This window comes from Neophocaena asiaeorientalis, unplaced genomic scaffold, assembly GCF_003031525.2.
Source record: "Neophocaena asiaeorientalis asiaeorientalis breed wild unplaced genomic scaffold, Neophocaena_asiaeorientalis_V1.1 scaffold5, whole genome shotgun sequence".
NCBI classification, from domain to species: domain Eukaryota; kingdom Metazoa; phylum Chordata; class Mammalia; order Artiodactyla; family Phocoenidae; genus Neophocaena; species Neophocaena asiaeorientalis.
Window position 1 is genome coordinate 10,978,473 of NW_020174698.1, and position 27,613 is coordinate 11,006,085.

At 37.3% G+C, this 27,613-nt stretch overlaps 1 protein-coding gene across 1 annotated transcript in view; it reads right to left on the reverse strand.

Annotated features, from left to right (window-relative positions):
- Positions 1-24,005, reverse strand: part of RNF217 (ring finger protein 217) — a 193,937-nt gene extending 169,932 nt beyond the window's left edge. Inside the window, 3 exon segments of the mRNA XM_024759018.1 lie at positions 7,308-7,469; positions 20,813-20,823; positions 23,888-24,005. Coding sequence (XP_024614786.1) covers positions 7,308-7,469; positions 20,813-20,823; positions 23,888-24,005 — 291 coding nt within the window.
- Between the last annotated feature and the right edge of the window lie 3,608 nt (positions 24,006-27,613).

Genomic DNA, 27,613 nt, shown 5'->3' on the forward strand with positions numbered 1-27,613 from the left:
AAAACAACTAATACTAAACTTTCTTTGGGTTATTTGTATGGAAATATGTTAATATAAATGTTTCAGACGTTACATGAAATTTCTAAAAATCTTATATGTTCTGGTATAATGTTATAAGTCATAATTCTAGTTATTACTTTAAAATGTATATCTCAGAAATAACTAAATTTCCTTGTCAATTGCATTATTACGAACTTTCATCCAATCTTTAACCGTGGTCATTTTTAAGTCTTTTGTCATTTACAGACAGTTCTGGGTGTACTCTGATGCTTTTGCAAAAATGTTCCTATAAAAGGATTTCATCTTCAAGGAATTCATGGAAAAGACTCTGACAAGTACGGGTTTCTGGTAACTGACTATACTGCTGAACTGAATGAATAAGCATTTTCAGAACTCTAATGGAAAACTGATGGATTCATAAAAGTGCTAACAAAAGATCAAGATGAAAAAAAAGTTAATTACATGGGACTGAGTGAACTGATGAGGATGATTATAATTTTTGTGACTTTCTGTTTGAATAAAAAAAAAATCCCACAAGGACTCAGAGGCAAAAAATATACAAATCAATTTTCACTGCAAAGTAAAGGAGCTGTTACAGTGGAGGATTACTGGACTGAATGTCAATATTATGACATAGTATGAGTGTGTTTCGTGTTTGGTAATTGCAATCATTGTTACTTTTGTTGTGGCCATACATTTGCAATGCTTGGTGTCAGTTTATTTATCTTTTGTAAAAATAAAATACAGTGTGTGTGTGTGTGTGTGTGTGTGTGTGTGTGTGTGAAAAAAAAAAAAGATGAACAGGAGGCCATTACAATAATACAGGGTAGAAATGAGAGTGGCATGGATTTACTGGTAAGTGGTCAGATACTGGGTAGCGTTTCAAGGCAGAGCCAACAGGATTTGCTGATACATATGATGTGGAAGTTGAGAGAAAGAGAGGATCCCTTTTGTATTTATTGAGTCAGTATATGTGTCAAACATTGTGCTAAGTATCTTGGCCTAGAAAGATAAAAAAGCACAGTGCCTGCTCTTAAGAAGCAGATAACCTAGTACATTTTTTCCCCAAAACATTTTGATAACAACAGTAAAAAAAATAAATTTTATCCTGTGACCCAGTATGCATGTACATATACCTGCATAACTGAAATGGAGGTTTCAAGAAACTATATTTATCCATGTGATGTAAAACTTTAATTTAAAATATAATTTTAGTAATATAAAAATATAGTGTTCTTTTATATTCTATTTCATTAAAAAAAATGCTGGTCACAATCCATTAAATCAGTGGTTCTCAAACATTTGGTCTCAGGAACATTTTACACTCTTAAAAATTAACAAGACCCTAAAAAGCTTTCGTTTATATGGCTATATCTTTTGATTTGCCACATTGTAAATTAAAATAGATAACTAAAAACTATTTAATTGATCTAAAAATGACAATAATAAACCTATTATAGGTTAACATAGCATTTTTTTTTTTTTTTTTTTTTTTGCGGTACGCGGGCCTCTCACTGTTGTGGCCTCTCCCGTTGCGGAGCACAGGCTCCGGACGCGCAGGCTCAACGGCCATGGCTCAGGGGCCCAGCCGCTCCACGGCATGTGGGATCTTCCCGGACCGGGGCACGAACCCGTGCCCCCTGCATCGGCAGGCGGACTCTCAACCACTGCGCCACCAGGGAAGCCCTAACATAGCATTTTTAATGAAAAATATTCTTAAGGAAACTTCTGCAAAAATTAGTGAAAAGACACATTGTGTTACATTTTTGAAAATCCCTTTAATGTATAAGACAGCTAGATTTTCATATCTGCTTCTGTGTTCAGCTGGTTGAGATGTATTGTTTAACTCGAAGTACAGGTGACCCTTGAACAACGCAGAGGTTAATCTGAATTTAACTTACACTCCTTATGCGCAGTTCCTCTGCATCCATAGATTCAACCATCCATGGACCGTGTAGTATTGTAGTCTTTATTATCGAAAAGTATCTGTGTATAAGTGGATCCTCAAAGTTCAAACTTTTGTTGTTCAAGGTTGACTATATATGAAGAAAATCTGGCCTTATACAGATGCATAGAAGAGGGAGGAGCATTTTAATGGCCTTTTGAAGGTAATCATGGATATGCTTTGTTACACAAAATTCAACGAGTGGTAGTTTCTAAAACGTTATTTGCATCTTGAAATCTGAAACTGTGTCAATGAACTTTTAGTACATTTTCATTTACATCCATTGGCTTGTCTTGTAATTTAAATGGATCTTTTACCAATGCATGATTTTGGAATGTCATGCATTGGTCATTTGGAAATATTGGTTCACCGAGTTATGAAGATTTTCCAGATGGTTTAGACATTTCATTATATAATATCAAAGAATTGCATTTGTTAATATCACCATCCATTTCATCAGAAAAGTAGTTTTGGCCTTGTGAATCCCTGAAAATATCTTGGGACCTCTCTTCTGCCAGGGTTCCACAGATTACACTTTGGGAACTGCAATGTTAAACTGGTTTGGCAACCCACTAACAGGTGGCAAACCACAGTTTGACACAGAGAACATTCTAAGGCAGGAAAATTTAAAAAGAAAGAAATTTGAAGGAAATGAAAGAAGTATCATTGAACTAGATTTTAGTTTTATCCCCACCAACCAAGGTCATGGCTAATAATTGGATGAGAGGGAATTCAATTTAAGTTTATACAATTTCAAAACCGTGTTTTTTCCAATATAAATGCCGTCCTTTTACAGGAAATTGTTGTGAAAAAAATTATTTATTTTTCAACAAATATTTATTTAGTATCTGCTATAAGCCAGAAGCTATTTTATTATCGGGATTCCTATTATTCTAGGTAATATAACAGGCAAAATCTGCTGTTAGTACCGTGGTAGCAATATTTTTTTAAAGTATATAAAAAAAACCAAATAAAACAATATTTCAGGTAGTATTAAAGTCTATGATGGGAGTACGGAAAAGTAAGAGCAGTACTATCCAGGCCCCATGCTTTAAAGGTCTCCACTTGAAAATAAAGGCCCTTTAGCCATACCTCTGACCACCAAACAAAGAATCTACGGGACCAAGGTTCATGGCCACCCTAAATCACAATCTCCAAATTCCTCATTCTCAGGGCCTCCTAATGGTGTTTGTATTCTAAGGGGAAGGATGAGCCACAGGTGTGGACATTCCTAGGACAATTTCTGGAAACAAGGAGGCTGGACTGAGCTGCCCATAAGAGCATGAGGTCTTTCTTGGTGCAGGATGAAGTGGAACGGGGAGGAAGGTAGGCATGTGGCAAGAGAATCCATTTATGCTCTGCTTTGTCCTATAAATGTTGAGGATGGGCCTGGATAAAGGGGTAGAGAGACTGGGTGAATGGTTCGGAAACTACTTGTACTTGGGCAGGTCAGTAGGTTACTTTTCAACGTGGACTAGACACACTTGTAGAGGCCCCATCTCATATCATATCAAACATATTTTAAAAGTACATATTAAATATTAGTTTTTGCTGTAAAAATTTTAGGTTTTTATAGTTTTGTTTTTCATAAAATTTGGCCATGAGAAACTCATTTAATTTGCAACTGGCTATGGTTTGATTTCTTGGTGATTATTATGTATACTTGGAATTCTTGTGAAGAGGAAAAAATAAACAAATTATTGTGGAAACGCAATGCAATTTTCTTGAGTCCTTAAATGATTTTTTAAAACCGACACAGTATGTTTTGCAACATTTAATATTTTTATATTTAATATTTTCCAAAATTTATTAATTTTGAATTTGAGGTTTATTGTTATTTTGTAATAATATTTTCAAGTCTCATGTATTTTCCCAGGTCCTTGAGGAAGCTTATTGTGTTTAATGGGTTGAACTCTCATAGTATCATTTGATAGCTGAGGGCCTAGAATTAGGCTGTGTTGTCCAGTAGAGTAGCCACTAGCCACACATGCTGTTTAAATTAAAAATAAGTAAAATTTAAAATTCAGGTCCTCAGATGCACTAGCCATATTTCTGGTGTCCAGTAGTCTCACATGTGTTTAATGGTTACCATATTGAAGAATGCAGGTATAGAACATATCCATCATCATAGAATGTTTTTTTGGACGATGCTGATCTGGGCTAATCGTAGCCCTGGAAGTGTGGACACTGATGCTATCTGCAGACTACAAATCGAGTGAGTTATGAAGTACTGAAAAGTCTTTCAACTGGGTTGTAAAGGAAAGGAGTGTGAAGAAGACAGATAACGTTTGCAGAATGTTTTGGAGGAAGGTCTCCAAACCAAGTACAAATGAAATAGAACTGAGTACAGAATGAAAAGAAAGCCTGGAGGAAAATGTGAACAAATAAATGGGTGAAAAGGTGATACTAACTGATAATCAAAAAAAATTCAAGACTTTGAAAATGAGAACTTGTGGCACGTAGGAAAATGAGAGCCAATGTAGTCAAGGACAAGAAAATCTGATTCAGGTATCTGCTGCATTTAGAGGAAGCAGCAGATTTCCAAGATAATACAGAGGAAATAACAGCAGAATCTGGCAACTGGTTAAGTGTGATAGGGGGGAAAAAAAGCTTCTAGGAGACAGAAGAGAATGAAGAGATGATTCTATAGAGTTAGTGCAATTGAGAAGGGTCCTGTTTGTGAGACTGGACAAAACTTGGGAGGAAATGGAGACTTGAGTGTTTATTCTTTTCAGTTGAGAGGGTAGGCAGAGGGTGTTACCATCAGAAAACAGGAAGAAATGTGGGACTTAATGGGGTCATGGGTCAGTGGGTAAATCATTCACACAAAAAAGTGATGGCTACAGACCTGAAACAGATGGGCTTTCTCAAGGAAGGAAGAAAATAACCAGCAGTCCTTGTTTGGAGGGCACTCAGCTCAGTGAAAGGAAGGAAAAGCTATGCCCAAAGGAATGCATAAGAAATAGTCAAAAAGGGTGAACAGTCCAGAAGAGGAACAGTTCTAAAAGCCAGTAGGAACATCTTAAGGTAAAGGAATGACAGAGAGAACTACAGGTAGAAAAAACTTTGAGATTAGAATAGAAAATGAATTGACTTACACCTATAACTACATCACTGAAAGCCTTTCTTATAGTGCTTGAATATGAGGGCAAGAAAATGCCTTGACCCTAGGGCATGAAGGACCACATAGAAAATTCTGGAATCAGGACTTCTCATTGCAGAAAGGATGCGCACACTGATTAATGACAGCAGAGGGGATATGATTCTGTAAGCCAGTGTTTAAAAGGCAGAGGCATATGTTTACAGTTAGTAAGAACAACTAAAATTTGTAGAACATGGTCTTGTTTCCAGAGCACACTTCTTGAGCACACTGCCTCATTTAAGCTCTGATGTGTGTCATGTAAAGGCGACTCTGCTCTTACTTTCATTTCATGCATTGTTAATGAAGTAACTGAGGTAAGATGGTTATTTGTCTGGGATTATCAGTTCCATCTACTGTGGCCCTACTACTAGTTCTTTCCACATTCCTAAGGCTGCATGCAAGGCTTTGCAACATATTTCCCTTCCAATTATAACTAGGTTTCACCTGTCTGGTTTTCTTTTTCAACGCACATTCAACTTGTGCTGAATTGAATCTAATCGTCCTAGGACTATGTAATGCTTTAAAAGTTCACACTTGGCCGGAAAAGAATAGAAGGAAAAGTTTTCAAAGGTGGTTTTCTGACTGTTCCCAAGTCAGAAAATTACATTCTGGGTCAAACCTTATGCCTTATTCCTAGTGTAGATTTTGTGTCTCTCTCATCTTAAAGAAGCTGTTTTGTCACAGGAGAGGGAGAGTATGGACTCCTATTGATAGCAGCAGACTTTGGAGTAATAAGGGAAGCTTACATGTGGTTGAAGCTACACCTTACTAGTAGCTTCCACATAAAAACTGTTGAGAAAAGTATATTTCTTTTTTATAGTATAGTCGATTTACAACATTATATTAATTTCAGGTATACAACATAGTGATTCAATATTTTTATGAATATACTCCATTTAAAGTTATTATAAAATATTGGTTGTATTCCCTATGTTGTACAATATATCCTTGTACCTTATTTATTTTCTACATTGTAGTTTGTGCCTCTTAATCTCCTGTCCTGATCTTACCCCTCCCTTCACTGCTCTCCCCACTGGTAACCACTAGTAACCACTAGTTTTCCCAAAGAGTGTTTCATTTAACAGTAGGACTCCCTAGATATATTGAGAGAGATGGAGAGAGAGAGAGAGAGAGAGAGAAAGAAGACATTTGCCTAACAAAGCAGTGAACAACTGAAAAATTGTAAGGAATTTTTGAGCGAGGGAAATACCAAGAACACCTCAAGTGGCAGAAATGGCTGAGACCTTCAGGCTACTGCTTAAAGGATTTGAATGGCACTAACATGGAAGTATTAAATGTTGTAAGTTCAAGATAGAGAGAGAGAGAGAGAAGGAGAGAGACAATCATCTAGATAAGAAGAAAAATGATCCATCTTGTTCCATGCGTTTATTTTTTTTTTCTCTTTTTGTGTGGAAAAACATTTTGTAATATTTTTCTGTCTTAAACTAAATGCCCACATCTGTGTCAGCTGAAGATTTCCTACTTTCACAATGAACCAAACAAAAGTGGGGGAATAAGAATGGAGAGAGAGAAAGTGTTTTTAACAATAAATCACCCTGGGCATGATATAAAGCCTAAACCTTTTAAGAAGTGAAATTTATTTTGAGCAATGCTTATAAGATTGAAATACCAGTGTGTTATAATGTAAGTAGTGTTTGACCAAAAGAACAATACAAAACAAAATGCAACAAAGCAAAAGCAACCAAGTTAAGAACAAATTATAGACTAATGCTTGTCTCTCTCAACAAATTTTCCTGATTCAATTTTATATGATAATTTGTACCTTTTTATTTTTGGCTGTTAAGGGGGTCTGGTCTTTTTTCTTCCTTGAAAGAACCTGACAGGAAATGATTCTTACCACTAAGTCAAAGGAGGCATATTTACATAGTTCCTCATGATGTGACCAGGAAATCCTGTTGTAGAAAAAACGTTGCAGAAAAAGGAGGAAAAAAAAAATGTAGTCTGCTCATGTTTTCTTAAACTTCGCCTGCTCCACCCCTGGAGCCATTTAAAATATGGTCTCACTTTTTTTTTAACCATAGATGTCAGCACCAAAGTTCATATTTTTGGGTTTGCTTGCCTCTTGTTGAAAAACTAAGAAGGCAGAGGTTTCAGATACATTTTCCCATCATCTCTAGGTCTGCCCAGTCTCAACAGGGATGGTTGAATGTCCATGTGCAGGAGAAGGCATTCCAGCTTTGCAGGTTTCTAATCTCTTGCCTGACATGCCATCAGGTCTCCTGCTGACGTCTGTGAACTGTGCATCAAAGGCAGAAAGGATCTAGGCTCTGTGATCTCTCTCCTGAATGACAGCAACACTGCCAGCCAGGAGGGGGCTGTCACTTCAGATTCCACAGCGACTTGAGCAGCTGCAGCTGCTGCCTGAGGGAAAACCAGATGCACCAAGATTTTGAATGTGCTGTCAGGTTTGCTAGGAATGTACAGACTTGTTGCAGTTGTTGTGCAGGATTCTGGTATTTGAAATCTGTCACAAAGCCAATTCCAATTTGGGTAATAATATGGTAACTCTGAGCACTGGGTGCCATGCACTAAATTTTACTTGAGGGTTCACACATTCTTACTGGCAAGTTCTATGAACCCCATGTTATAAATAGGGAAACTCCCCAGCGTGTCTAAGGACACATGGTGAGTCAGTTCTATAAATGGTACTCTGGCGGCACATCTATTCTCCAGTAACTTTCAACCATTTGTGTTCTACGTCGTATAACATATTCTATCCTGGGAGGGATGGAGGCCATTTGTTACCACCTGGGAATGAAGAATTAGCTAGGTAAATCAATTGCTCTAAGTACATTTTATTTGGAAGGAAACATTATTATTGTAATTCAGAGACAAAACCACACCTTTTATATTATATGTATTTGTCTATGATCCTTATTGGGTATTCAAATGGCACTCATTCTCAAATTCCCTTTCTTTGTAAAGAAGGCAGACTTCTCACTCTCCTAATCAGATTTTCTCTTTCTATAGCTGTTTCCCCAAATTTGCTGTTTTTGTCACTTCAGAAAGTGTGAGCATGACAACTTAACATTATATCAGAGTTCACAGTTTTAAAAGCCATAGTTTTTTTAAAAAAAGTCCTTGCTCTATTGACTATCTTGATTCTCAACTTAAATGTTATTTGATCTTTTCGGAACTTAGTTGAATTCTTTGATCATTAAGGATTTTCATTAAGCAAAGGCACAAGTAGGAGAAATTAAAGTTCTAATGCGATTGTGATGAGCTTCCACTACAGGAGGTTTTACCTCTAAGGAAGAGGACATGGGTCTGTCGCATAAGCAAGGATGCTGTTTGCCTCATTTTCCCTGTGCCTCTGGCATATAGAACAGTGCCTGGCATGAAGTAGGGACTATATAATATTTATCAAAGGAAAGCATGAATGAATGAATAAATTGCAGACTTTCAAGAGGAGCTTTTGATGTTATTCTGGGAAGAAAAAAGAACACTGGGCAAACTCTTTCAGCGATTTCTTTTTTCCTCACCTTTATTAATGTCAATGTAGAGGGGTTAAGATAAGGCCTCTGCCCTCAAGCCACTTTCATAACAGCTACTGATTCTGGTAAAACAGCTAGCTTCAGGTCCTCCGTCCTTCTAATGTCAGAGATACGCCATCATTCCCCAGTAAATATTCTTGTATGCTCATCCCAAGATTCAGAAAACAGGAACTTTGTGGTTTGCATCATAATTTTTATTTGGAGTTTCCTTCTGCTCTAATTCCTTATACCTACTTGGTGTTCTATTAGTATTATTGTTGGACTGAATTATTAAATTTCAAAAGCATATTGTAAAAGACAGTTTCAATAATATTTCCAGATTATAAATAGCTTTTTCATTACTTTTTGCTAAGTACGGATGCTTAGAGAATTCCAAAAAGTTCCTTGTCACTGAACTCTTTTGCATGGACATTAATAACTTTTTCCCCATCTGTATATTTATTTTGTCTCTCCAGCTTAATTGTTGTGTGTCTTTTTCTGACCCTCAGTTTTCTCATGTAGAAAATATTTACCTTCTGAAGAGTTAGTAATATTCAAAAGAGCCCATATAAAAACCCTGAAAATTTCTTCAGGTTGTAAGTACTCTGCTCAAAGTTGCCGATTATTAGTATTGTATGGGATTATGACAGAGACACTATAAAGGAATAATACATTGACTTTACTCTCAAGTAGTAACTGTCCCAGCATGTAAATAAACAGATCATAATGCAACTGGGTGATAACAATAAATGAATGAAGTGCTTAAGAACATGGTGATTAACTTCATCCAAGGATACTCCGTGAAGACTTCCTAGAGAATGGAATTTTGATTTCACACTTGAAGAATGGGTATAAATGTACCAGGCAAAGAAAATTAAGAGGGTCATTTTAGGCAGTGGTTATTCATGAAATAGAAGTTCAGAGTGACCAGAACCTTCAGTGACGGTTCAGCCAAAGTGGAGGTGGGAGAGAGGTGGTTGAAGAAGCGGGTAAAGTTTGTTGAAGACAGATGTGAAGGAATTTGTATGGTAAACCAAGGAATTAAATTTAATTTTCTGTAATTAGATCTATGTTTTGGAAAATTAACTCAAGAGGTAATGTGTATGAGAGAGTAGTGGTTAAAAGGATGGAGTCTAGAGCTTGCCCTATGACTTTAGGGCAAGTTACTGCAACTCTGTGCCTCAGTTTTCCCAGCTGTAAAATGGGGATACTAAAAATACATACTTCACAAAGTTATTGTGAGGTTTAAGTGAGTTAACCTCTGATTAGAATAGTGCCTGGCACATAATAAGTGTTATAAATAAGTGTTGGTTAAATAATCATATAAAATAGAAAGTGGATAGCATGGAGGCAAAACCCAGATGGGAGGCAAGTGAGGATCAGGTCTCAGACTTAGACAGTCATTTTAGTGGACTGCATAATGTGGAAAGAAATTTGTCTGGTTCAAAACACAGAGAAATCTGAATAAAATGACAATATTTCTTGAAACATAGGTGATCTTGAACTATCAGTGATTGGGGGCAAATGCACAAAAACACATAGTAGTATGTAAACCAGATCTAGTCCTGTTGCTGGGCACTGGGACCAGCAAGAGGCAGAAAGGGCAAGTTTCTAGGCATAAGTACACAGACAGCTGAAATTAAGCTATCTGTATAAAGCTGGAAACATTGAAGAGCTGCTCAAGCTATGAAAATGGGGCCAGAAAATCTATCTCCTGGCCTGGGAGATGTGAGAAGGACATTTTTATTCTACGTATTCAGTTCCATAGATGGAAAAAGTGCCATGTGCAAAACAAATAGGTATGCAAAGCAATGTGGGGTCCTAATGAATATTACCTACAAGTTATGGAGATTTTACACTGATGAAATGAACATAAAAAGTGTTCATGAACAACCCAACTATGTGCTATATAGGAAACACACTTCAAATTCAACTCCACGGGTAGGCTGAAAATAAAAAGATAGAAAAAGATATACCATGCCAATATTCATTGTTTAAAAAGGACTTTTCATATCTGGTAAAGTAGACTTCAGAACAGTAAAAATTGCTAGAGAAAAGGAGGGACATTACATAATGATAAAAGGACTAATTCACCAGGAAGACATAACAAACCTAACTGTATACATACCAAACAACATACATGAAGAAAAAAAATCATGAAGCAAAAATAAATAGAGCTGAAAAGGAAAGTAGACGAATCCAAAATTATAGTTATCTAGGATATAGATGATCTGAACAGTACAATCAACCAGAAGCTCTAAATGACATATATAGAGCATTTAACTCAACAACAGCAGAATATATATTTATTTATTATTCTTAAAATACTTATTTATTTATTTATTTTTGGCTGTGTTGGGCCTTTGTTGCTGTTCACAGGCTTTCTCTAGTTGTGGTGAGCAGGGGCTATTCTTTGTTGTGGTGTGCAGCCTTCTCATTGCAGTGGCTTCTCTTGTTGCGGAGCACGGGCTCTAGGTGCGTGGGCTTCAGTAGTTGTGGTATGTGGGCTCAGTAGTTGCGGCGCATGGGCTTAGTTACTCCACGGCATGTGGGATCTTCCCGGACCAGGGCTCAAAACCCATGTCCCCTGCATTGGCAGGTGGATTCTTAACCACTGCCCCACCAGGGATGTTGCAGAATATTTAGATTTTGAAAGCTTCCATGGAAGAGTAGCCAAGATGGACCATATAAGACAAATTGAAATCATATAGAGTATATTTTCTGACCATAATAAAATCAAACTAGAGAACAACAATAGAAAGACAATAGGAATATCTTCAAACACATGTAAATTAAACAACACACTTCTAAAAATTCATGGGCCAAAGAGCAAGTTTAGACAGAAACAAAAACAAAAAAGAACAGAATGAAAATGAAAATGCAGCATATCAAAATGCTATATGAGATGTTGTTAAAGCCGTTCTGAAAAGAAATTTATAGCATTAAATGCTTATGTGAGAAATGAAGAGAGTTTTAAAATTAGTAATTTAGGTTTCTACATCAAGAAACTAGAAAAAGAGCAAAATAAATCCAAAGCAGCATAAGAAATAGTATGGATCAGAAATCAATAAAATTGAAAACAGGAAAACAATAGAGAAAATTAATGAACCAAAAAGCTAGTTGTTCAAAAAAAAAACCAATAAAACTGATAAAACTCTAGTAAGACTGATAAAAATAGAAAGTGAAAAATAGTGATCAACAATATCAAGAATGAGATAGATGACATCACTCCTTATGCAGCAGCCCTTTAAAAGGATAATAACAGAATATTACAGACAATATTATTCTCATAAATTTGACAGTTTGGAAGAAACTGACTCATTCTTTGAAAAACTCAAAGTAGTACAACTCAGCCATAAAGAGATAGTTAATCTGAGCAGTCATATAACCAGTAAAGAAATGAAATTCATAATTAAAAAGCTCTTTTAAAAAGATCTCTAGGCCCAGATGGTTTCACTGGTGAATTCTACCAAATGTCTAAAGAAGAATTAACGCCAATTTTACATAATCTCTCTCAGAAAGTAGAAGAGGGGAAAACTTTACAATTCATTTTATGAGGCTAATATTACTCTGATACCAAAACCAGTCAAATATAGTACAAAAAAAAGCGCTACAATTTCTCTTTTGAACCTAGATGCAAAAATCTTCAGTAAAATATTAGCAAATGAAATCTAACAATGTATAAAACATAATAAACTGTGACCGAGTGGGATTTGTTCCAGGTGTGCAAGGCTAGTTTAACATTTGAAAATCAATCCATGTAACCTACCATATTAACATGTTAGAGAAGAAAACTCATATGATCACATCACTTGACACAGAAAAAGCATTTGACAAAGTCTAACACCCATTCATGATAAGTAAAAGCAAACAAACAAACAAAAACTTAGCTCATTAGGAATAGATGGAAATTACCTAACTTGTTAAAGAACAAATACAAAAACAATCCACACCTAATTTTATACGTGGTTTGAAAAACTGAACAAGATAGGAAATAAGACAGGGATGTCTGCTTTCACCACTCTGAATTCAAGATAGTACTGAAAGTACAATATAGTACTGAGAGCAATAATGCAAGAAAAAGAAATAAAATACATACGGGTTAGAAATAAAACTGTCCGTATTTGACGATAAAATTATTGTCTATGTAGAAAATGCCAAGGAAACCCCCCACACCAAAACCCCTCCTGTAACTAATAAGCGAGTTCAGTAAGGTTGTACAATATAGGAATAACACAGAAAAATTAATGGTATTTCTATATCCTAACAATGAAGATGTAGAAGCATAAATTAAAGACATAATAACATTTATAAACATTCAAAAGAAATTAAATACTTTGATATATACTTAAAACAGGTACAGTCTCTGTATGTTGAAAATCTTTAAATGCTGATGAAAGAAATCAAAGAAGACCTAAATAAGTGGACATATCCTAGTTGGATTGAAAAGCTCAACATGGTAAAGACATAAATTCTCCTCAGATTGATGTATTGATTCAATAGAATTTCAATCAAAATCCTAATAGTATTAATCATTAGACATAGACCAGTTTATGTTTAAAATTATGTGGGAAGATATAGGACTTAGATTAGCTAAAGCAATGATTACAAAGAAGAATGACATGAGAGGAATGACTCAACCTAATGATAAGGCTCACCATAGTGATCAAGACAGTATGGTTGGCAGAGGGACAGACACAGATCTATATGACAAAACAGAGAAACCAGAAACCGACTCACTCAAATATGCTCAACTGATTTTTGACAAAGGTGAAAAACAATTCATGGGAGAAAGGATAGCCTTTTCAAAAAATGGTGCTGGAGCATTTGAACATCAATAAGCACAGAAATGAACCTCTACCTACACCTCAAACATATAAAATATAACTCAAAACCAATATAAATATAAATGATGAAACCGTAAAACTAAGCACATATTTTATATATGCATGTATATGTAAATAATACACCAAACACATAGCTGAGTACAACAACTAGGGGAAATCTCAATAAACTTGGTGAATTGTATCAATGTCAATATTTTGGTTGTGATACTCTATTATCATTCTGCAAGTTGTTACCTTTAAGAGAAACTAAGTAAACGGTGCATGAGATCTCTCAGTATTATTTCTTACAACTGCATGTGAATGTATATGTATAATGATCTCCAAAAACCAGTCCTGAAATGGTGAAGCCACAAGGGCCTTGGCAGAGAAAAGAGAGTTGTGATTCCATAGAAATGTTTCCACAAAGTAGGCCCGTTGAGACTCTTGGTTCATGAAAACAGCACTGTTGAAGAGGAGCTTACAGTCAGAAAATTCCAATCACATGAGAAAATGAACTACTATGAAAAGGTCAGCAGATGTAATAAATGTAAGATTCACATCTAACAATTTGAGACAGAACAACCTGGAAAAAAAAGTTTAAAATTAGCTTGTTCAAAATTTTCTAGGAAATCTTGGAAGGGAAGAAAAAACTATGAATCAAGAACAGAATGATAGGGCTTCCCTGGTGGTGCAGTGGTTAAGAATCTGCCTGCCAATGCAGGGGACACGGGTTCGAGCCCTGGTCAGGGAAGATTCCGCATGCCACAGAGCAACTAAGCCCTTGTGCCACAACTACTAAGCCTGCACTCTAGGGCCTGTGAGCCACAACTACTGAGCCCGTGTGCTGCAACTACTGAAGGCCGTGCACCTAGAGCCCGTGCTCTGCAACAAGAGAAGCCACTGCAATGAGAAGCCCATGCACCGCTACGAAGAGTAGCCCCTGCTCGCTGCAACTAGACAAAGCCGGTGTGCAGCAATGAAGACCCAACGCACCAAAAATAAATAAACAAAATAAATAAATATATAAGAAAAAAAAAAAAGAACAGAATGACAAGGGAGCTTCCCTGGTGGTCCAGTGGTTAAGACTTCACCTTCCAATGTAGGGGGTGCAGGTTTGATTCCTGGTTGGGGAGCTAAGATCCCACACGCCTCGTGGCCAAAAAACCAAAACATAAAAAAAAGAAGCAATATTGTAACAAATTCAATAAAGACTTAAAAAGAAAACAAACAGAATGATATTCTGGGAAAAAATCAGGAGGATTGAAAAATAAAACCAAATGGCAAGTACAGACATAAAAGTATATTTAGTAAAATAACTCTGTGAATAAGCTAAGTAGCAGGTTAGACATAACTGAAGAGGAATTTAATGAACCACAAGAGACATCTGAGGAAAATAGAAAAGAACAGTGCAGAGATGATGAAGGCTGAAATTAAGGAACATAAAGAAAATAGGCTCAAAAAACAGACTCTGCAGGATTCGATTATAAAAAGTACGTGGGAAGTGAGAGAGGGGGTTATTATTGAAGACGGGTCTGAGATCTCTATCTTGGAAGACAGTGGAAATTTGAACTACCTGCAGAATATTTAAGTCGGATGCCCAGCTTTCAGTTACGGGTAAGAGCCAGGGCCTCAGGAGCAAGCAACATGCTGGAATGACCTTGTTTTACAGAGGAGAACACTAAAGTCCATAAATGTGGTAGAAATTTTCCAAAAGTGGAAAAGCAGAAATTTTGATCTACATGTCAGAAGGATTGATTGCCAGCTAATTTGAGCTTAGTGTGGAATAGATGAAGACCAATATTAAGAATTCAAAGCATTTGTTTTTGCCCAAACTCCTAGAGGATCATACGATAAGGTATGGCATGATGGTTCGGTCACGTAAAAGCTCTTGATCACACTGCAACAAGTGAGTATTTTATCCTGACAAGTAGCTCATTAAAGAGAAATTATTTTTAGAGAATAAGTGAAATAAGTTAGGTGCTTTTGGGTAGCTACTAACTTATTCTTGATAGAGCAGAGCACATTACTAGAGTTAATAATGGTTGATGGCAGGGAAGCATTCACTGCTGAACGTATTTTCCTTTTCAATATTATTCAAACAAAATGGGCTATTTTTGCAAATAATTCTACTGAATTTTAGCCAGTAATGAATGAAGGGGATGCCCTCACTTATTTATACATGAATATATTGTGTCAGTGTCAATAAGTTTATGAATTTACTATTAGTTTACTTATTTACTAGATCTTCTGTTTTCTAGGACAACATTGTAATGATAATATAGAAACCTCTGTCTGAAATAATAGGGTTGGAAATCGTGATGCTTAGCTTAGTGAAATTAACAGAGGTGGCATGTATATAAAATCAATTCGTTTACCAATTTGTTAAAATGTACTAAGAGCTGGAACTCTACTGCCAATAATGTTTAAGCAAACTTTCTGTTTCATAATATACTTGAGCAGTAAAGGGCAATGTTTAAAGAATTCCGGCTTTTGTGGTCAAACACATCTGCTCTGTTGATCACTAGTTGTGTGGTTTTGAGTCAATTAAAGTAGCCTTTTCATGCCTTCATGGGTGGCAGTAGGAGGACTTTATCTCAAAAAATTCTGCTGATTGAATTAACTCCAGCTTGCGATGCACAATTCCTGATAAACTGCTCAAAATAGTGTTAGGTTTTAATAGAATTTGTCATTGCCTCAGTGCTATCATGATATAGTCAACTATCAATTCTACTTATGAGACAGCTTTGATATGGAAATCTGATTAATAGAGTTTTCTGTATGTGGTTCTTACGAAAATGCAAACTTTAATGATGAGGTTCTTATAAAATTAGAAAATAAGAAAGCCATTTATATTGAGCTGCTGTGTTACAGGACTGTGTAAAGAAATTTCACGTATTTTATCTCATATATTATTTCATATTTCACATATATTATTTCACTTTATGTGCACAAGAGTCCCATAGGACAGTAATATTCTTTTCATTTCAGAATTGAGATAAGAGAAATCCTGTTTCAAGAGCCACACAGATACTTAGTGGCAGAATCATATTCAAATCCCAAGTCCCTATTTTTACTTTCTTGTAGAAAAAATGATTAAGCTATAATATTGATTGAATGGAGATTGACTTTTCCTCATTTTGTTGCTTCCACTAAGTTAACTGCTTGAAGCAGGTCATGATGTAATCTTCTGTTTGTTTGTTTGTTTGTTTTGCGGTATGCAGGCCTCTCACTGCTGTGGCCTCTCCCGCTGCGGAGCACAGGCTCCGGACGCGCAGGCTCAGCGGCCATGGCTCACGGGCCCAGCCGCTCCGCGGCATGTGGGATCTTCCCGGACCGGGCACAAACCCGCGTCCCCTGCATCAGCAGGCAGACTCTCAACCACTGCGCCACCAGGGAAGCCCTGTGATATAATCTTTTATTCCTGCTGTTGTGTATGTAACTATGCTGGAAATAAGTCATGAAACAATGATTGTTTTCGTAGTTTCTGGTTGATCTCTGATAAACTACCAATATATAGGTTACAAGGTCTGACTGATAAAATTATAGTTAGATGGATAGATAGATAGATGGATAGTTAGGTAGATGATAGATAGATGGATAGACAGATATAGATACTAGGAAAAACAAGGGCCAGTCTGGCTTGACCACAAATGGGTAAAAGACTAATTCTGATGAGAATCTAGAAACTTGGGCATTTGTAAAGTCTTAGGAATGTGCCCTTAAACTTTAGCAGCCAGGAGAAGTTAAACTAGCAGGAGGATGTAACAGAGGGGAAAATGACTCCACTCTCCACAATTCTCAAACATAGTTAAACATCAAAAAATGACATATTGGTAAACCTTTTAAATACTTGTATATTCAAGTAGATGAGTGGACATGCTGTTTTATAAACATGCATAGAAAGAAAGAATTTCATGTTAATAAAATTAGAGTTTGCATTGCATTTGAAAAAATAACTTATTCCATATTTAAATATTTGGATTGAGATCCAGATTTTTTTTAACTTTTTCTGGATTTATTATATAATTTAGGTATTTTGGGTTCAGCGTTTGCTTATATTGAAAATTTGATAGTTTTAGCTTTGTGAAGGCCGGGGTTTATATTCCAATCTTAGTCCGCCCTCTCCTGGTTACTGATAAGTATAAAAGATTCTGAATTTTCTCAATGGATTCCAAGATTTGTGTCAACATTTCTATTTCTGTATTTTTATAATTAAATTTCTGAAACGTGACTGTAAATCACCACATTTGATAGTTGACAACTGACCAGTTTACCTGAAGTACAGTGTGTGATGATCAGGAACCCATCTGTATGCACCAGGAACCTCTAAGAAGCTTCCTTTTGGGAGTCAAGATGCTTTGAATCTCAGGAGTCAAATGGGAACACCATAAGGGAAGAAGAAAGAAGGAAGAAAATGGAGGTGATTCAGTAGTTGCTATATGTCAAATGAAGTACTAGGTATTTCCCAGTCATCATCTCAAAGAGATCAATTGTTGCTGATTTGACAAAAAAAGGAAATTGAGGTTCAAAGAGCTTAAGTGACTTTCTCAGTATCACATAACTGGTAGAGCCAGGCATATGATGCTTTCTTGACTCCAAATTCTGTCCTCTCTTCACTAATACATAATAAAATGTAGAGAAGCAGAAAAAGAGTGACCTACGGCAGAGAAGAGTTAGTGATTTATTTATTCAATTACGCATTTAATGAGCACAGTTCAATTTGTGGATTGTGGAGTACATATTGTTAAAATAATTTAAACATATTCTAGTTTACAATATTTTAGTGGGCAGTTAGATTGAGCTATAAATAGTGTCAGATGTCAGATAATCTCTTCATTACATAGTAATAACACTAAGTAACAAGTAAGAGCGAGTAAGAACAAATTGCATTCTTCTTCTTCTTTATTTTAACACACACACACAAATTGTTTTTCTTATCCCCCAGAGGAAGGGGAAGAAAAGAGACAGGATAGAAAGAGGCTAATTTTTACCTAGTGCTGACTACCTGTAAGTGTTTTATGTATTTTGTTTTTATTGTCTCAACAACCCCGTGGTGTGAGGCATTGCTTTTTAATTATCCTGATAAGATAACCACACATCCTGGCTTGCTGGATAGTCCTGGTTTACTCTTGTTGTCCTGAGATAACTATTAATAGCGTCTCCTTTCACTCTTAAAAATATCCCAATTTGGACAACGTACTATATGTCCTTCTAATTATCTCTGTTCTGTACTTGTAGAAACCAAGACCCAGAGAAGTTAAGCAACTTGGCCAAGGTGATCAGTTTGTTAAGTTGCCACATAAGGATTGGGAGAAAACTGCCTGACCCTAAAACCCATACTCTTCTTACTGTGCCAAGGTTGTGTCTGTCACAACATCTTCAGAATTTCTTCATAGCCTTTTTGACTCTCCCTTGCCTATTGAGGCATATGATCTACTGCTTACCTTGTAGGCTTTATAGGCTAAGTCCTAACTGCCATTAAACTTTCCACATAAAATCTAATTTCATTTTCAAAAGGAAAAACAGATCGTGCTGATAGGACCCCTCATGAATGCTAACAGCCTTTTTAAACTGCTTCCTCCAGTCCCTTTGTAAAGCCATCACCATACAGTGCTTAACTAGGTCATATCAGAAGCTTCTTGTGGTATTGAAAGACTGTATTATCTTTATTTAATATTCTGCCCTTTCTCTAGTGCTCTATCAGATCAAAGTGTTAACCTTGTAGAGTAATTATTTTGCTAATGAGTTCCTGGTAAAATTGTGTCATTATTAGAGAAGAGAGAATCATTTGAATTAAAACTATCAATGCTGGGGTCAAATGTCAAGTAAACCAGATCCTTGAAATTTATCCTCAGGAAAGCTGTCCACAGGTGAAGCATGCTGTATGAATATAAGGTGAGGGGTGGAGGGTAGGGAGTAAGTTGAAGCCAAAATGTGAAATGCACAGCAAGAATGCCCTTGGGGGAAAAACGTACAGAAAGTCAGCTTCGGGGCTGTATGGGAGGTGTGTACCTAAAGGGAAGTGGTTTTACCCCCTTTTGCTTAAAGGTAGTTGAGGGTGGGGGAACTGAACAGCCAGATAGTAAAATATTATGCTTGATACAACTCATTAGCTTTAATGTGACTTAACACATTTCTTCTCCCAGGAGTATTTTGTTTTCTTTTCTTTCTCCCAGATATTTAAAAAATGAGAATATAGACAGAAATTTCAACATAGGTTGACAGCCTGGACACCTTTCTGTGAGGGGTCTGCCTGCAAAGTCTCAATGCAGAGGTGAATGCTACTTTATCTGGCAGTTGGTGGGGTGTCTCTCAGGACTTAAAGAAATATTATGAATGACGATTTTAAAAAGCTGCTCCCTTTCTGGGCTCTGTTCTTGACATAAAATTCCCAATTATATACTATTTTTTTTTCTCTCTTTCTCGGCTTAAAATAACATATACATAATACAAGTGTTATCATAAACTTTCTCACATTTGTGTGAGAAACACTTTTGTGTTTTATGTGGGGAGAAAAGGAATTTTTGGTGGATAATGAGGGAGAAGGAGAGAGAAATATTTCAAAATCTACACTTTGTACCGAGAAAAACCATCCTGGATTTTGCAAGAGCACTTCTACAAAGTCAGCAATCTGAGAAGCTCTCGAATTTTTGCAAAGTCCACCTGGAAGAATTATTTACCATTTTATCAGCATCTTCTTTCTCATCTTGGCTTATTAGGGATTGCCAAAATGTATTACAAAGTATGTTAAAAGAAGCCTCCGTTTCTTTTTCTACTCACATATCCTTGTGTCTAGCCTCTTAATAGCCCATAATCAGGTGAATTGTTTATGCTGCTGTTAAGTGAAGATGGCCTTATACTGGAGGTACCCTGGTGTGTTGCCATGGAGATGCCATGAGCACTGATTGAGCGTGAGGATTTTTGGCCATACTGTGGTAATAAGCATAGAGAGAAGACAAGTTGAGATTTTCTTTAAAAGGATCCAAAATAACATCAGTTATACTCATACCTTTCTTATGCAACAGATACTTCCTTTAAAGAGTTTATTTTTCATAAAAAAAAATCCTGTTATAGATACATTAAAGAAGCCTGATAGTTATTGTTGGCTAATCTGGAAACAAAGAAAATGAGGATTTTTGTTGTTGCAATTGTTGTTAGTGATAACAATACCTACTCCCTGGTTATATTATTTTAGTATAATTAAATACTATAATATATGTCAAGCATTCAGTACGGCTTTTAACAAGCAGGCAGATTCCTAAAGCTGCCCCTTAAGACTCCCATTCCCTGGTTATTCACCAAAGACTAATCTAGACATTGCTCTATAGAGCAATCTAGGAGAGACTCTACAAATATAATTAAGGTTACTAATCAGCTGACCCTAAAATAGATTGTCTTGGGTTACCTGGATGGACCCTGAGAAGCAGAAGAGAAAGGTAGAAATATCAGTTACATCAGTTAAAGGGATGTGACAGAAGAAGTCAGAGATATCTGAAGTGTAACATTTATGAGCTAAGGAATGTGGCAGCCCCCAGAAGCTGCCCCTGGACAACAGCTACTATGGAGACAGTTACTCCAGTCCTACAACTGTGTGGAGCTGAATTCCAATAACAACCAAGTGAGCCTGGAAACAGACTTCTCTCCAGAGCTTCCAGAAAGGAATACAGCCCTGCTAATGCCTTGATTTCAGCACTGTGGGACCCAGAGAAGCTATTTGACTCCCAGAACTCTGAGATAATCAATCTGTGTTGTTTTAAGCTGCTAGATTTATGGTAATTTGTTATGGCATCAATAGAAAACTAATACAGGCACAAAGGAATGAGCAATGCATGTCTTTCCTTTTCTTCCTCTTTCCGCACTGCCCCCATCTTCCACTTATCATTGCTCTCTTCCTCCATTATTGGTGATTTGTTGTTATTACATACTGTACTTGCAATCAGAAGGAGTAAGAGAAAAAGAATGCTGCTCTCTCTCTCACCTTGTCTTGTTCATCCTCATCTCCTCTTCCCCCAGCAGGTTCAAAGTGATAGATATGCTGTAGTGGCCGGAAGTATGACCAAGATTATTTAGGGCATGGGGGAAGAAACATTTCACTGTTTCTTTACATAACCCTCCCCACCCCCGTACCCTGTTCTTAGGTTAAAGCAAATTTCATGAATTAAAACAAAGAAAGAAAAAGGTGAAAGTGTCTTAGGAATAGGCTTATTTCTAATGTAGTACTTGTTTATTTTTGTAAAACATAGTGGAGGTGATTGAGAAAGTAGCAATCATGAGTTTGTAAGAAGGATAGAAATCTATGAACATCCTCATCAACGTCAGAGTCATTAGTGCCCAATGTCTGTCTTACCATCAAGATTTCCTCCTCTTAATGGGTTGATATTCAACATGTGAAGTGCCCAGCTCCACTATAGCATCATATAATAGGTGACATCCTCCCAAGCCAAATGCATCCCTTAGATAAAAACAGCTGATGATAGAAGGTTGTGATGTGTTTAAGTGGGAAGTGAAATGGATCTGGAAAGTTAAACCACATCCTGTACGACCTTAGTGGAGGTCTCTATGTTAGGGCCTCCCTAGAAACCAGTCTGTCTTGGTTGGGTGCTCTCTTCAGCATATTCAACATCTCAGGTTTAAATGAGTAGAGTTTTTTCCAGATGACCAGGATTCCAATAACAACCAAGTGAGCCTGAGGATATTTGCAAAATAGCAAGCATAATTTTGCACCATAAAGTCTAAGCTGGTCATAGAGGAAAGTAGACTCCCAGGCTGAAAGTGATCACTTTGGGGTAATGAAAGTTTACACTTGACATATGGAAGGTAATCAGAAGATATCAATGTATAATGTGAGAATGTACAGTTTAGAATAAAGTCAAGAATTTCCTGGAGCTGAACTTTTTATCATCATCATCATCATCATTATTTATGATATTAGCGGCACTTCGTGATTGTAGGGAGTTTTAGAATTTATTTTAAAAATTCTCTCTTACAAAACCTTCTCACAGGAGCACTGTGAGGTAGATATCATTATTATTTCCATGTTACATATTAAAAGAAGTAAAGTCTCAAATAGTTACAGCACTCCAAAGGTCATTCATTAAGAAGTGGTGAAGATGAGATTCACATTAATGCTTTCTAATCCCTACCTTCTCCACAAAGGTACTTGGAGAAGACTAGTATACAGTTCTTTTTCCTCCCCCATTTTAAAAAATTGTTGTAAAATATACATAACATAGGGCTTCCCTGGTGGCGCAGTGGTTGAGTCCGCCTGCCGATGCAGGGGACACGGGTTCGTGTCCCAGTCTGGGAAGATCCCACATGCAGCGGAGCGGCTAGGCCCGTGAGCCATGGCCGCTGAGCCTGCATGTCCGGAGCCTGTACTTCGCAATGGGAGAGGCCACAACAGTGAGAGGCACGTGTACCACACACACACACACACACACACAAAAATATATATATATATATATATACATAACATAAAATTTGCCTCTTAACCATTTTCAATTGTACAGTTCAGTGGTATTAAGTACATTGATATTCTTGTGCAACCATTATCATCATCCATCTCTAGAACCCTTTTCATCTTCCAAAACTGAAATGCTGTACCCATTAAATAGTAACTTCCCATTGTCCCCCTTCCTCCAGCTCCTGGCAACCACCATTCTACTTTTTGTCTCTAAGAATTTGAGGTACCACATATAAGTGGAATTATATGATGATTTATCTTTTTGTTACTGAACAGTCCTTTTTAATTCAAAATAAGAATTCTAGGACTCTTGCAGGTCAAGATAAGCTAAGAAATGTTTTTTGTTTTTCAGGATTCTTGACTTGCCAAGTGATGTTCTCCCATCACTTCCAGTGAATCATTTGCAGACTTCACGTTTCTCATTCCTGTGGGCTCTGATAGGCTGGAGATCCTGGTTCCTGGGGGATGGAGTATGAGGAGGGTTTCCTACAAAAGATACAGTAAGTGACCCATTGAACCTGAAACTACAAACTGCCGCCTGGTCACTTAGGGGTTCTCATGCCAAGGGACCAGGAGGCGTAGAAAGGAGTACTACAACTGGCAGGGATAATTGATCTGTCCTCTTTCAGGAGGCAATGGAATTGTTGTTACATATGGAAACAGGGAAAATTATGTCTAGAACTCGGATTCACTGGAGTGTTTCTTGGTACTGCCAGGCATGATAATGACTTGATGGACAATTGCAAAAACCAAGGCCTGGCAAAGAACAAAGAACCAAGGTCATAGACTCTTCAGTGGTGAAGGTCTGGGTCATCCCACCAGATAAGCACCCTAGGCCAGCTGAAGATGAGGCAGAAGTGAGGGAAATCTAGAACAGACTAGAGAATAAGGAGATGATGACTACTAATTACAGCCTGATTACTAATTAGTATTTCTCAGCTACCTCTCAAGAAATCTGTGACAGAGTGGGGCTCCGTGTGAGGTATGAGCAGATCTGAGAGGTGCAAGGAGTATTACAGCAGACGCCTTTATTGGCCCCCGCCATGTCTCCTTGGTCTACCTCCAACCTCAGCCATTGCCCAGGTGGGTAGTTTTGTATGAGCTCATATTCAACTTGTGCTGGCAGCTGTTCCATCTTAAGAGTGTACTGTATACGTTTGCACTTTCAGGGTCTTCTCTAATGCCATGGCATCCTACTTGGCCCTTGGGTAAGGGTAGCTCAGAAGTGCAGGGGGAGTTAGGGTGCCCCCAGGGACAGCTCTCATCCAAAAGGTGATGATGGGAACCAGTAGATGAATGATCCAGATTCCAGTTCTCTGAGTAGTAATTCCAGGGAGGCATTTTCTACCCCTCTCAGAGTATCAGTGATAACAAAGTCTCTATTGCCATTTTTTTTCTTTTCTTTTTTTTTTTCCTACTTCCTTGGAACAACTCCCCAGTTAATGACCTACTTCCAAGTCCTTGAATTCTTCCAGAAAGCAAATGAGCAGAAAAGTGTTTGCAGAAATGACATTAACATTAGGATCCATCAGAAGATGAACTTGAAGGATAGCTCCCATTAGCATATTTAAGTTTAAGCATGTATCTTTCAAAATGTATGGCTAAATAATCTATTTATTGGGAAGGATTTTTGCACAAAAACAATTTGACTTTCGTTGTCTTAATACTAATTATTATCATTTGTAGTTGCAGATGGTAAATCTGTACAATTCTTTTATACATTTTTTGGTGACACAATGAAATTTAAAAGCATATCTGTATATGTGACTCAAGATAAGGTGTCTACTTATCACTTGTTAAGCAACTACTTTTTACTGGGTATTTTTTCATAACTACCTTATGCACTGGGTGGACATTATTAGCTTCTAGATTTACACCTTACGAAGAAAATATGCCTTAGAAAAAGTAAGTTTCTTTCCCAAGATCACACAGATGTTGAATGGCTCAAACAGGATTTAAACCTAGGAATTTCTGTCTCCAAGGTCCATGTTCTTACTATCATATCTTAAAAGAGGTTATTAGGAAACCCTAAAATGAATTTTCATAATGTCTGGAACAGGCATAATCAGACCTTGTATTTTCTAACATAATCAGAGCAATTATAAAAACAAAATTTTGGATATGCATAAGAAATAAGAGATCATTAAACAGTTTAATCTTTATCAGGTAGTTGAAGGTATTAAAATATTAATAACCAGATATTAGCTAATAAAATTGTATACTAATATGTTTAGTAGCATTAAAATTTTACGTAGAGTCACTCAGTGAGATAAAAGAATATTGCAAATATGATAACTAAGATAGAGAAATGGTAAATGTTTGGTAGACTTTCACCCAAAGAAAGTCATAGATCTTGGGCAATAGGTCACCTGGGATTGTCACTCACATTTAAATAATAAAAAAACTCAACATCTTGCTTTGTGATTATACTTGATTTAAGGAATCAAGTCAAAAGATGGAAACTAGTGAGCAAAAGATAGATTCACCATACTTAAGAATCTAAAATAATCACAAAAATAAACATAAAATTTTCCTTTGAGAGAGAGGTATACAGAGTTCACAAGAAAGTTCTGCCCCAGCTAGAGGAGGCTTCCTTTGAGATAGGAACTTTGAGTGAGATCTCTTTCAGTTATCCACTGTTAGGTAAAAAATTGGCCCAATTTGGTGGCATCAAACAACCATTTATCTTGCTCATAAGTTCTGGGGGTGTTGAATTTGGTCAGGACATAGCAGATATATTATTTTGTTTCTGCTCCATGGTGTCTGGAGGCTTAAATGGAAGATCCAAAGGCCCAGTGTGTGTGTTGGTGGAGGGAATCAGAGCCTTCTAAGCACTCAGTCACCCAGCTGGCTGTAGCTTGGGACTTCTTTTGGGACTTTTGGCCAGAGCACCCACACGTGGCCTCTCCATAAAGCCTGGACTTCCCCACTCATAATGGCTGGGTTCTAGTTCCAAGAAAGAGAGAAAGAGAGAGCTAGACAGAAGCTATATGATGGTGTTGCTTCTACTACATTCTGTTCTCAAGGCAGCCACAAAGGCCAGCCCAGGTTCAAGGGAAGGGGAAATCGACTTTTCCTCTTTACAGAGAAAGGCAAGATTCTGGGAAAGCTCACAGGGGACAGGAAGTATTAAGACCATTTTTGGTGAAGGATAACGTATCACAGATCTGAAGAATGAGTAGAAATTAACTGAGCTAAGGAGTGGGTGTGAGATAGGACGAAAAGGAAGAGCATTCTAACAGAAGGAAAGAGGACCGCAGAGGACCTGCACACCTGGAGAGAGGAGTGGTACTGTTTAATGAGACAGGAAACACCAGTTCTGATGGAAGATCAAGTGTAGAGTTTTGCTTTGAGATGATTTTAAACACTCAAATTCAAATGTCAGTTCACAGGGCTAGGAACTCAAAGTATTTCATTAGACTATATCAAATAGATTTTCCCATGGTTCAGTCTCCACTTATAAGCTGAAAACTCCAACCTTCCTTAAATTACTCTGGCATATCAAAAGTTTCTCATTTAGTCCTTCCTTTAACCAATAAGTAAATATTGAGCACCATAAGTACCAATTACTGTTCGAAGTACAAGTGATACTGTTGGGAAGAAATCAGAGTTCCTGTCCACATGGAATTTATATTCCAGTGATATAAGCTCAACCCATAGGCAGTCAACTCACAGAGAGATAACTATAGTCATCGCTTGGTATCTGCAGGGGATTTGTTCCAGGACCCCCCTGAGATACTAATATCCTCAGGTGCTCAAGTCCCTTACATAAGATGGTATAGTATTTGTATATAACTTATGCACATCCTTCTGTATACTTTAAATTATCTCTAGATTATTTATAATACCCGATACAATGTAAATGCTATGTAAACAGTTGTCACCATGCTACAAATTCAATCTTTTCAGAATATTTTTTTTTTCTCCCGTTGCAGAGCACAGGCTCCGGATGCACAGGCTCAGCGGCCATGGCTCACGGGCCCAGCCGCTCCGTGGCATATGGGATCTTCCTAGACCGGGACATGAACCCATGTCCTCTGCATCGGCAGGCAGACTCTCAACATTGCGCCTCCAGGGAAGCCCTTTTTGGAATATTTTTGATCCACATTGGTTGAATCCTTGGATGCAGAGCCTATAGATAAGGAAAGCTGGCTGTATAAATAACTGTAAGTGCTATGAGGAGAAAAGGCAAGGCGTATATGGTACTAGAGAGTGACAGGTGGCAGTCATTTTAGACTTTAAAGGGAAGACACCTTTAATGAAATGGTCTTTAATAGCGGCCTGCTGGTGGGGATTGTGGGGGAAAGGCTATCTTTGACCAACTGAGCTGCTATATTGATCCACTTGAGCAGGATTCTGACTTGGAAGTGTTCAGTCATGACTCCATATACAAGAGCTTCATCCTATTGGTTCCTCAGCCAAGCATATACTCCAAATGTCTGATGACTTGATTAAAATGGAGTGCCAGCATGCAAGTACCGGTGGGAAGAATGTTTGAAGCAAAGGGAGAGGCAGTTGTAAAAGCCCAAGTTAGGTGTGCTCCTGATATATCTGAGGAAGAACAAGGTAGCCAGTTTGACTGGAGAGAAAGTGGTAGATGAGGTTGCTGATGTATCCAGGGAGCAGCTCATGGAGGGCCACTTAGTCATGGTAAGGAAGGTTGACTTTATTTTAAATACAATAGGAAGCTATCAACAATTTCAGGTAGAAGAATGACATGATCCTAAATATATTTTAAATGGA